This window comes from Gambusia affinis, linkage group LG20 (genome assembly GCF_019740435.1).
Source record: "Gambusia affinis linkage group LG20, SWU_Gaff_1.0, whole genome shotgun sequence".
In the NCBI taxonomy this organism is placed as follows: domain Eukaryota; kingdom Metazoa; phylum Chordata; class Actinopteri; order Cyprinodontiformes; family Poeciliidae; genus Gambusia; species Gambusia affinis.
This window is the reverse complement of record NC_057887.1, coordinates 9,440,258-9,451,497: the sequence shown is the minus strand read 5'-3', so window position 1 is coordinate 9,451,497 and position 11,240 is coordinate 9,440,258. Positions and strand designations below refer to the sequence as shown.

Genomic DNA, 11,240 nt, shown 5'->3' with positions numbered 1-11,240 from the left:
GCTGTTGTCGTTTGGTTGTTTTGTATGAATGGGAGCAAATTCCTGCAGCCAGGAATTCATTCACCATAAGAAAAGCTTTAAAGCAGAACTAATACTGCAGTAAATCACTGCCTGTGTGTCAGGTTCTCTAAAAGTCAACATCTATTAAATGTAATCTGGTTTTTTTTCTAATGAATCAAACGTCCAATGCTAAATTCTCTGTCGAAATGGGACAGAAGATCAGTTTTCTGTGTTTAACTCTTAGAATATTTCTTATAATTGATCTGCAGATGTGCAGCAGATGAAGAACAGGAATGTTGACCTGAAACTTCAAACACTTCCACCAGAAACTCCCACATGAAGCTCATTCTGATGGAGGGGAGGAGACTGAAGGTCCTCCCTCTGTCCCAGACATAAAACAGCTGTTTTCTTTACGACCACGGCATTGTTCCAGTGAGTTTTCTGCACTGAATCTCCGAGGCTGATGCTTTTATGATCAGAAATTATAGGAGGTTTCGTTTCAAACAGGAATGAAGTCGTCTGGAGTTTTGCTCATCTTGTCCGTAACGCTGGCAGTCGCTCAGAAACAGAAACCAGGACTGGATCACGGCGACGAAGGCAAGATCATAATTTTTTTTAAAAAAGAAGAAAAACTCTAATTACTGAAGTTTTACTGTAAAATCTGATAACACATCTGACATAAAAGAAGCATGCTATTGCATATTTTTACAGATTAATTTCTATTTTTCAAATATTCGTTATGATTGGTTTTAAACATTTTGATGTCCTTGATAATTACCTTGTCTGAAACGCTTGAGCATGTAATTGTTTATAACCCTGGCAGGTTATGGTTTGAAGTAATGTTTTAGAGAATGTTTTGATTCTTTTTCGTCTGAAAAAGAATTAATGAAGGGAGCTAAGTTAGGGTGATGGTAAAAATATAAATTTTAAATTTAAGTGCAATGCAATGCAAACATGCAATAAGCTGGTAAGCAAGTTTGATTGCTGCAGTGCCCGCAAAAAACTCATTTAAAAAAAAATCTGATGTTGTTTTTGTTTTGTTCTTAAGAGATGCCCGTCTCATTCACCATAGAAATTAAATTTTTGGTTGAATGAAAATAACTTTAAATCTGCCAGTGGGATAAATATTTCTGTCTTTACCAGGATATTTCTTATTTCTCACCTCGGTCCAAACTCTTACTGAGTTATGAAAATCAGGACCTAGTTTCTGTTTGTAGGTTTCTGTTAAAAACACTTCCAGTGGCTGACAGCATGAGCTGGTCATTTGTTGTTATTTTTGTTTTTATTTTACTGCTCTTTGTAGTATATTGTTGCAGGTTCTATCTTTTCCTCGATCTCTGTTAGTCTCTTTTAACTGCTTACACACACGCTGCAGCTTACATTACCATGTTTATTTGTGTCTGCCGGCAGTCACACATAAACAGACTGAAACTGATTAGACTACCTTTTAGTGAGGGAACAGATTGCAGAGAAGAATAAAAAGCTAAACATGCGCTACAGTCTTTGCCTCACCTGGTTCCGTCCATAAGGTTTGGCCCAGCGCTGGACGGTGAATGCAACTCTGTTCCTGTTCCATTTTTATGTAACATTTGATCATTTTTCGGCATTAAAGCCTGTTTTTATATATATATGACCAAATCTCATTATTTCTGAAGGTAATTTACACTGAGGGGTTCTGGTCGGGTCCTGAAACTGGTAAACGGACAAAATGAATGAACTCCAACAATACTTTATTCTGCTTCTATGGTTTTCTTTTATATTTTATTATTATTATGCAAATAGTTTTTAAGTGCATTTTGGGAGGATCTATTGATAGTTTTAAATGTTTTATCTTCAGATAAACTTAAGACAGTTTTCTGTGACTTATTTACAACATAAAACTATATTTGCTTAATAGGTAAAGCATATTTTTGTAGACAAGTTTAACTGTATTTGAGAGTTTGTGAATAATGTATAAAACTGCTGCTCCTCTACCTGGATTTTGTAAAGAAAAAAAAAAGTATTTCAGAGCATTTCTATTATTTGAGTTTTATTTCTTAGACTCTAACACAAACAGTTCAATGAAATTTGTCTAATTGATTTGCTGACCTGCAGCTGAGAAGATGAACAGCAAAGGATGTGCAAACCTCACGCTGGTTCTAGACAACTGGAAATACGCCATCATGACGCAGGTCAAAGATCTGCTGCTGCACGACCACAACACTGTGCTGCCCGACTACGGAAGGTCAGGAAGCTCCAAGCTTTGTGGCCGCTTCAGTTGCACTGTGCAAAAGTCGATTCTTGTTTATGTGTATTTTCCTTCCAAACAAACACATTTTCTTCTAATCTTTCAGTATTGATCAAAAAGTTCTCCAGGCTTTCTGGTGGCTTTAAGTTGCTTTTCAAAATATTTTTTAATCATGTACCTTGTTTGTTATCTACCAAACTTTGATACATAATTTAATTATATATTTTTAACGATTATCAAGCTATCACAATAATTGTTTTACCCATCTTCATAAGCTGAATCTCTCTAAAATGACAATTTGCGAAAGCAGGATTTAGTTCCCACACACAGCTGATGATCTGCTGTGGGATCATTCATCCTTTAGTCTTCACAAACTCTTTATCTGCTAGAAATAGATGTTTTTTTATTAGGTCTGACATTTAACACATCCTCTTTTCTTCTCCAGAAAAAAGATGAAATCCAAAGAAAAGTTCCAGATTAAAAAAAAAAAAAAAAAAAAAAAAAACTATCTGGGAACTGTTCCCTCTTTAAATGATAACATTCAGCCATTGCCAGAGTTGAAATGTAGAGATCCACTCTTTTGGGTTGTAATGTTTTGGCAGCTATATGTGGGAAAATCTGCCAAATATTTAATAGCTGTCTGTTTAAGTTTAACTCTGCTATATTTTACTGGTCTGTTCATTTGCTTATAATCTCTAATCGGTGGTAGATTTTACTTTAATTGTGTCTAAAAGGATAAATCTGTTTGCATTCCTGCAGGATTCAGCCGCTGTCAGAAGCTCTGGGAGAACTCTACAAAGAGTTCGACTCCCTGAAGGAGCGACTCGTCGGGCTCACTGCCAGGTTTGGAGAAGTCGAGTCTTTCGTGGACGATGCTCGGTCCAGAATGAAACCTGCAGCACAAAGTAAAGACCTGCAAACGCCCAGATGGCGGACAAAAAAGGAGGGTGCAGCAAAAGGAGCAGGCCGACCTGCTGGGAGGAGGAGCAGGGTCGCAGCTCGCAGAATCCAGAAACCTGTTGGCTAACAGCAATGATAACATCAAAATGTTCTCTTCAGAGGTGTAGTTTACCAATGAGAAACTATTTCAGCAGATTCTTAACCTTCGTTATTTTTATTAGTTTTTTTAGAGTCTTTGTAGCTGTGAGTCCGTGCTGCATTATTTATTCTGTCCTTTATAAACTAATATTCACAAACTGATCTGTAATTTTATCTTTTATATAATTTTATTACAAGTGAACTGCAAAGATTTGTTGACTCCTTTAACAAGTCAGCAAAAGGGCTAATTTCACTCTAGTCTTACTCCATTTGAGTGAAATAACCTTTTTTATTGAGGTCTGAGGAACGTTTACCCCTCTTCTCATCATCAGCTCTGAGATGTTTGGGGGTTTCATCCATCTTTTTTAATTTGTTCTTTCGTCTCATATCATCTTCAAGTGTTCCCTGATTCATGGTAGAATTCATTAAGGATCCTGTGATCATGTGCTGCAGCAAAACATCTCCAAACCACGACACCTCCGCCTGCTTCACGGCTGGTATGAGGTTGTTTTTGTAAATGCTGTAATTAGTGTATGTCAAACATCTGTTCTGGTGTCCAAAAAATTCAACTTTACATCCGTCTGGCCAAAGAGTGTAAACTTTCTTCAGTTAGGTTTTTGTGCTTTTCTTTGAGAGTAGACGCTTCTTTTACAGTCACTCTCATGTTATCTGACATGAGACTTTACTTCCTTTAGTATATTGTGGTCTGCTTTCTGGATGAACTGGCTTCTGTGACCAGACTTAGGGAAGATGGCAGATGTTTTGAACTCCCTCTACTGACAGACTAAATTCAGACTCTTAAGTTGATATGATCTTTTTTCAGAAATGCTCAGACTGCTCTTAAGATCAGTCTGAGTCTGGAGGATAAACTTCAAAATGAGCAATATCTTTAACATGTGTACCTGATGTGAAAAGACTGTCATTTAACACAAGTTATGGGGGATAAATTATGTTGTGTTATAATTTCTTCCTCACTGGAAATGTAATTATTAAAATTACAATAAGTTTTAAATAATCACTTCTTCTGTTTTGTTAGACTATTTAGAATTTGTGACCTTATATGATTTTATAGGGTGTCATAAATGCAACATAAATTTAAATGTAGACTCATGTGAATTGTCAAATTGTACTTGGATATAAGATTAAAAACTTTAACACTATGCATTTATGTTGATTTATTTGGATTTTTTTTTGGTACATTTTTTACTTATTTTCTTGAAGTGGATAGATTATGTCCCCCTACTTCGAGGAATATATGATACTTTCCTCTTATTTTTTTTGTCTTTGAGGGTCATTAAAATATGTGATATTTCTATAATATATATATATATAAAGGCATATTTCTTTTTTCTGTGGGTTTTTGTGTAATTTTGGAAAAAATTGCATGCTTTTAAAAACTTGTAAACTAGCTATTCTCAGACGTCTGTTTTTGTTAATAAATATTTTAGTTTTTGACATTTTTTTTCTTTAAGAATTTTCTACATTTTGTTTGCTTTCGACTTGAATAGAACAGTTTTAAAATAGAAAACTGATAGACAATGCCGTAAAGCAAGATAGCCGGTAATTTAGCAGCTTTTCTTGCGAAAATCGAAATTGAAAACTTCAAAACACAGCCTAAGTTTCTTCTTCGACGAGACCAAAGCAGAAACGAAACTGAAGAGACGTTCAAGTGTTCTAGGGACTGTCAGAAAATCCCGTATTAAACAATAACAGAAAATCACGTAAAGCTATGCATTATCACCCAATTTATCTATATACTAGTATAATTTGTTGTAAACAAGTGATATTATATTAAACTGGTTTATCTTAAGTAAACTTATTAAGTGACGGGTAGAGAAAATTACCCGTTTGTAGGACAGACGACACATTTGCGGACTGTCCCTTCCCTTGACTTTAGGCGTCTGCAATAAACAATCGCAGAGCATTTCTGCTTATACTCGACCAACGGCTGACAGACGCACAGGTAAGCAAAATATGACTTTAAATCTGATATAGTTTTTATTTTGTCTCAGATTTAGTTGTATTACTAATAAAATGACAGACAGCATAGATGATAAACATCCTCAGTCAGTTTGTGATTAACTCTAAATGTACCATTGTCACGAAAAGTCAACACTTTTATTTAGCTAGCTTAAACAACTAACTTTAAAGTCTGGAGTTTTTATAGTTTTCCGATAAACGAATCAATACTCATTGTATGGCTATAAAAGTAAGAGTGTGTATCATTTTCTGTTTTTTATTCAAGTGAAACAGGTTATCATTAATTATAGGTGGAAAATAAACCTTAAACATTATCTTAAATATTTTCCATTTTGAGCTGTGATGGAGTTTGTCAAAGAATTTGAATTAGGACTTAAATCAGTAACCTAAAAACCAATTGATCTCGTTTTATTACAGTTTATTCAGAATCACAGTTCACTCTACATGTACACAACATTTGTTATTAACTTTTCTGACCTTTAGTAAAGTGATAAATCTACTTTTCATACTGCGGTGTAGTCAACATCAGAAACAATAATTAGGTTTAAATTTATTATGAATTTCATCTAGTCCGCTGTAGGGTTATAATTGCAGGCTCAAATATGTGTATATTCCATCACAGATTGGTTAAATGTCTTAAAGTAAGTTGCTGAGAAACTGCATATTATTATTAGGCCTCAAAAAGCTTCCAGCATAAATCAGGCCTGATTAGGTTTAAAAGTTTCCTCAGTTCAAACATTGTCCAACTCATCTGACCAGATTTTCTCTAGAAGGTATTTTTCTGGTCAATGTGGATTGCTGATTGTTGAAGTCATATTTAAAAGAGTCTGGAAAAGGATGGTTCCAATATATTGTTAAAGGACCAAAATAATATTATTTTCATACCCATAATGAGTAGATGCAGACATTTAACTTTTGCTATGCTGTAGATATCAGAGTAAGGGAGGCTGTCTGTGGAAAGTCGTCCCCACAGATGGCGGACGGGGCAGCAAACCTCCACAGCACTCCTGAATCAGAGGAGAAATCCAGGAAAAATGATGATGTTGCAACCAAAAGACCCCGAAGGAGAACTGAGGTAGAACTACAGATGTAATATGTTTTTATTCTGTTATTTTTCTGCATATAAGAACTATTTAAAACCATTTAAATGTATATTTCAGCAACGCGAATCTGTAAATCCCACCAAGAATATTCAGGAAAAGAAAAGAAGACAAAGAAGACATCAGAGAAGAAAAAAGACAGTCTCAAATTTAAAATGTGAAATTGCAGAAAAAGATGAGAATGAGGTTGTTGAGACCACAAGTAGCCAAACCGAGGAAGGCTTGGCTGTGAAAGAACAGACTCTCCAGGCTGGGGAAAGCCTGCCAGAAGAAGAAAATGTTGAAAAATCCCAGGGGAGCAAAAAGAGCGAGTCAGATGTGAAAAGCAAAAGTACAGAAAAAGATGAGAATAAGGCAGGTGAGACCACAAGTACCCAAACTGAGGAAGGCTTGTTGGTCAAAGAACAGTCTCTCCAGGCTGGACAAAACTTGCAAAAAGAAGAAAATGCTGAAAAATCCCAGAAAGATGCACAGATGGTGGAAGCTCAGACACAAACAAAGAAGCATAAAGGGAAAGATAAATTCACACAGACTGCAGTTGTGTTTCAGAAGGACCAAAAAACACAGACAGACTTCCTCGATTCAAAACAAGATGACACGCAGCGTAAAGCGATTCAACCAGCCACCGGTGGTCCTGCAGAGACTGAACCCGAGCTGCAGCAAAGCAGCACAACTCCGGGACCAAAAGACGATCCAGTCAAAGGCAGCACAACAGAGTCAATGTCTAAAAATGAGAACGATCAACCTGGAGGATCTTCTGCTGAAGCAGCAACATCTCAGGCTGATAAAAACAGCCAACCAAAGTCGTACGCCACAGCAGTCTCTGGTGGGGGAGGAGGAGAGAAACAGTCCAGTTTGACAGCCTCAAAAAAAGCTGCTGACCAACCTCTAAACACAAGGTGTGGCTGAATTCAGCAGCTTTGTTCATCTTTGATGCTGAGCCTAAAAAGTACAAATAACCTAGTTTTTTTCTTCACAGGGATAGGAGCCCAATCAGGCCTCCTCCTGGAGTTCCCATGTTCACACTGCACATCTACGCTGTGCTGGACAAGAAGTTCAGATTCAACCAAGAACACGACACACTCCTAATGTGTTTGGAAGGAGGAGAACCTCTGTCCTTTAAAATAACACATTTTGTGTGAGTATTATTCTCAATGATGCACAGACCTACCGGTAATTCACATGTTTGACTTTGATCTAGTATTAAAGCGGCAGTATCTAACGTTTATAAAGAATATGTTTTTTACATATTATGAGACAGATAATCTGTAAAAAGATCAGCTTCTTCACCTCCTCCCTGTGCTGCTATTGGCATCTGAAGAAACACAAAAACAACCAGTCAGATCCAGGAAGTGGGTTTTAGTGTTGTCATTCATCCTCATGTACTCGCTGCTAAATGTGCTAATTGTAGAGGAATCGTAGCAGGAAAACTATTTAGCTCCTGTCATTGGTGCCCATTCTAACTAACATTCACAACAAGCTAGCTGCAGCGTAGCATAGAGCGGGATAGGAGAGGGAGAGAGGATGATCGGTGCCACACAAGATGGCGATTGACAATCTCGTGTCACTCTTGTTAGCACTGGGAGAAGGCAGAGGAGCTCAATTTTTACACAGATTATCTGTCTCATGCGGTACTGTCATGACACAGTGATAGTTCAACAAATGTATTCAATTTTTTCTTTTATTTTTTTTTTTATGAAAGCTACATTCTGCAGCTGAAATGAACAGTAACATTTACAGATTAAGAGTTTCAGTTTTCCCCATAATTACAGGTATTTACTGTAGATTCGTTAGATGCTAATCTACACCTTATCATCTTTTTAGCTTTTAGGTTTTTGGGCCGTTCCCCTTCGCATTACAGAAACCTCATAGTTTGCCTGAACAATTTTACTGCTTTTTTTAAGGATCACTTAGCCGCTTTGCAATCAAAATCACTGCAACAATCTTTTCTGCTTGTTAACTTGTTGTGAACCACATAAAACTATTGAGGACTCAACCAACCTTTAAAGTGTATTTACTTGATGGCATTTTTACAAAATGTCATATTTATTGCTTGTTTCTTAAACTGGCGACTGTATGATGTCTTTATGATGCGAAGCACTTTGAGCTGCCTTGTTGCTGAAATGTGCTACACAAATAAACTTGACTCGACTCAGGTCGTAAGTTCAGGCTTTAGCGTCCCTGTTTTGTAAATCATTTGCTCATCCTCTTTCATACTTAAGAGCAGCCAGGTAAAAATTGTGGAGTTCTAGAAACTTACTCTTTCTTCTTACCCCACTTATCTGATGATACATTATTATTTTTATGGCAAACTAAGTACTTGCAGAAACATAATAATTATGTTTGATGTCAGTGTCATGGGATTGTGTAATAAAACTTGAACTGAAACCTGAAATGTTTTACGTTCAGTGGAATAAAGCACGGAGGCTACCTTGTAGAAGCTCATCTCTCTGTTGAGGAAAACAAACTGACCAGAGGTCACCAGGTGACATACTGGTACGGTGTTAAACAACGAAACAAGAAAGTTGTTGGAGCAGCCTATCGATCTCTTCAAATTCCAGTGGACACAACAATAAAAGGTAAACACAAAAACTTGATGTAACCAAAATAAATGATTCATGTTGGTTTTAGTGGACTCATATAAACTAATGACAGATCTGTGTGTGTTTACCTAGAACTGCACCTTTATGAAGGCTTCATCTGCCGTGATGATGGACAGAATTTCTTTAAAACTAGCCTACAGTTTGTTGGGTTGACAAAATCTAGAGGCAATGAAATTTCCAATGCGTGGCAGACTTCAGCATCAACTCTTCTGAACCACATCTTCCAGAAATGGACTCCATCAGACACACAAAGCACTAAGACATTGTGTGAGCAGTTGATGCATTTTACACGGAGTTTCATTTCAGCTCAAGGTCGAATTTCATACCAGGACTATTCCAAACCCCCTTCAGTCAAGGTCAGCTCTGCAGAAAAAAGCATAAAGTATTATAGTTTGTACTTCTAACATCCCATCAGTAACAAACATTTGTATTTGCAGGCACCAGACCTGATTTCAGAGACTTTGGTGCAGATTTTAAAAGGAGAGCCAAAGGAGAAATTGCCAGAAAAATGCAGGAGCTCCAGTCCTCTGCTTCTGGGTCTGTCTATCTTTATGGTCACAAGACACTGTAGCATCAACCTCGGAGAGAAAGGCTGGGCGGAGTTGTGTCTGCTGGTGACCTCAGAGGCTACGATGGACACAAAAAACCTGGAGGAGCTGAGCGCTTCATTAGGAAATCCTCAGTTGTAGGTTTTGTTTTTGTAATATTTAAACTTTTGGAAAGCAGAAACATTTTTCTTTTTACACTTTTGGAGAGATGACAAATGTTCCTATTTTTGCTTTATTACTTAATGATCTAATATTGTTTATCCAAATATTTCGTCCTTCAGCACGGTGACGGGTTTGATGAACCTCTGTGCCCAGGAGGCTCAGGCAGAGCTCGTCCTTCTCCCTCCTCTGCTCTTCAGGCTCAGACAGCCGGGAGCTGATGCCACTAAAGTGGGTCCAAATGTTGAAGAGGACGACTGGTCAGGACTTAAAGGCATCAACTTTATCAGATTCAGAGAAAGCGTGCAGTTCCAATCTGACAAAAGGAGGTGAGTCCTTTTGTCAGACCCACGTTAACTGTATTTCTTCTCTTGATCTCTTTTGACATATTCTGCTCTGTTGCAGGAGAATGCTCTCATTGATCCAGAAAAACTTACCAGCAGCTGCAGCAGAGATGCCTCTGCTCTTGACGAGCTGGTTGGCTCTGATCCCGTTTGATGATCTTCCTGAATTTTCCCGCCTGACTGGAGTCGGAGCAGAACACCTGATCCAGAGTCTGTTGTACCGGCTACGAACATGTAGAGAGAAAACGGATCTCAAACAATGTGAAGTAAATGTGAAGGTAAGAAAATATTAAATTTGAGCCTTGATGGTGAAATTGTATATTTCTAATATTTGCTTGATAATCTCGTCTGCATGCAGCTGGCTGATAAATCTTTGAGCCACATCCTCAGGGAGGCAGATAAACAGATGGACAGGTACAGAAAATATTCCTCAGACCCTCAGGTTTTATAACCCTGGACTGTGTGTAAATTTAAATTTGTTTTCGTTATTAGACTGGCTAAATCTGGGAGCCTGCAGGCAGCGTTTGAGAGCAGCATCAGTGTGTTGAAGTGCACATGTGACATCGCCCGGATTGTTCCGTGGTACCAAACGGTGGTCCAGTCCCTCCAGCTGGTGCTGAAACTGGCTGAGATGCTCGAGATGAAGCTGAGAGGAGAGGTATCCATCTTTTACTTGTATTTCCTCCTAAGTGCCAAACTTCTGACTGTGATGAATTAATTCCCTCTTTGTTTGGTTCAGTCTGGAGAAGGTGAAGAGGCGCCTAAGCAGAGAGTTGTGGAGAAGTTGTCTGCTGTGCAGCAGCGGATCAGTGAGTGGAGAGATGAACTGCTGCGGAAACCACTTGTATCTAAAAAAGCACTCAGCTATCCAAAAGAAATTGAGGTATATATCTGATAAAAATTACAATAGTGATACATTATTGTGTTACAATTAAATATTTAGAAGTTAACAAAACAAAACAAAATACTTTTTTTTCTTATACGTACTTTCTGGATAAATTAATGATGGGATTTCAGGCTTTTCTCAGAAACACACCTGAAAATCAATAAATGTAGAAAACTCAGGCAGATAATGGGACAGACGTTTATAACCGCAATTAAAAGTCATAACAGGATATCGCGCTGACAACTTTAAAGGACTGATTTTTGCTCATTTTTTTCCATTTGTACGCTTGGAAATATGATCTTTACTAAATCAAAACATTTTCAGTGTTTTACATTATCCAATATCCATTCCACAT

General features: G+C 37.5%; 1 protein-coding gene across 2 annotated transcripts in view; it reads left to right on the top strand.

The window, feature by feature from the left end:
• The first annotated feature begins 5,152 nt into the window (after window positions 1–5,152).
• The window catches only part of rnf213b (ring finger protein 213b), a 38,405-nt gene continuing 32,317 nt past the window's right edge, over window positions 5,153–11,240 (top strand). For both annotated transcript variants that reach the window (XM_044102846.1, XM_044102845.1), the window contains exons 1-12: window positions 5,153–5,228; window positions 6,175–6,320; window positions 6,406–7,244; window positions 7,325–7,483; window positions 8,755–8,924; window positions 9,021–9,304; window positions 9,386–9,633; window positions 9,778–9,984; window positions 10,061–10,277; window positions 10,358–10,413; window positions 10,492–10,657; window positions 10,739–10,882. In XM_044102846.1, the coding sequence (XP_043958781.1) occupies window positions 6,219–6,320; window positions 6,406–7,244; window positions 7,325–7,483; window positions 8,755–8,924; window positions 9,021–9,304; window positions 9,386–9,633; window positions 9,778–9,984; window positions 10,061–10,277; window positions 10,358–10,413; window positions 10,492–10,657; window positions 10,739–10,882 (2,592 nt within the window). In that variant the 5' untranslated portion in view covers window positions 5,153–5,228; window positions 6,175–6,218. The remainder of the gene's footprint in view (window positions 5,229–6,174; window positions 6,321–6,405; window positions 7,245–7,324; window positions 7,484–8,754; window positions 8,925–9,020; window positions 9,305–9,385; window positions 9,634–9,777; window positions 9,985–10,060; window positions 10,278–10,357; window positions 10,414–10,491; window positions 10,658–10,738; window positions 10,883–11,240) is intronic.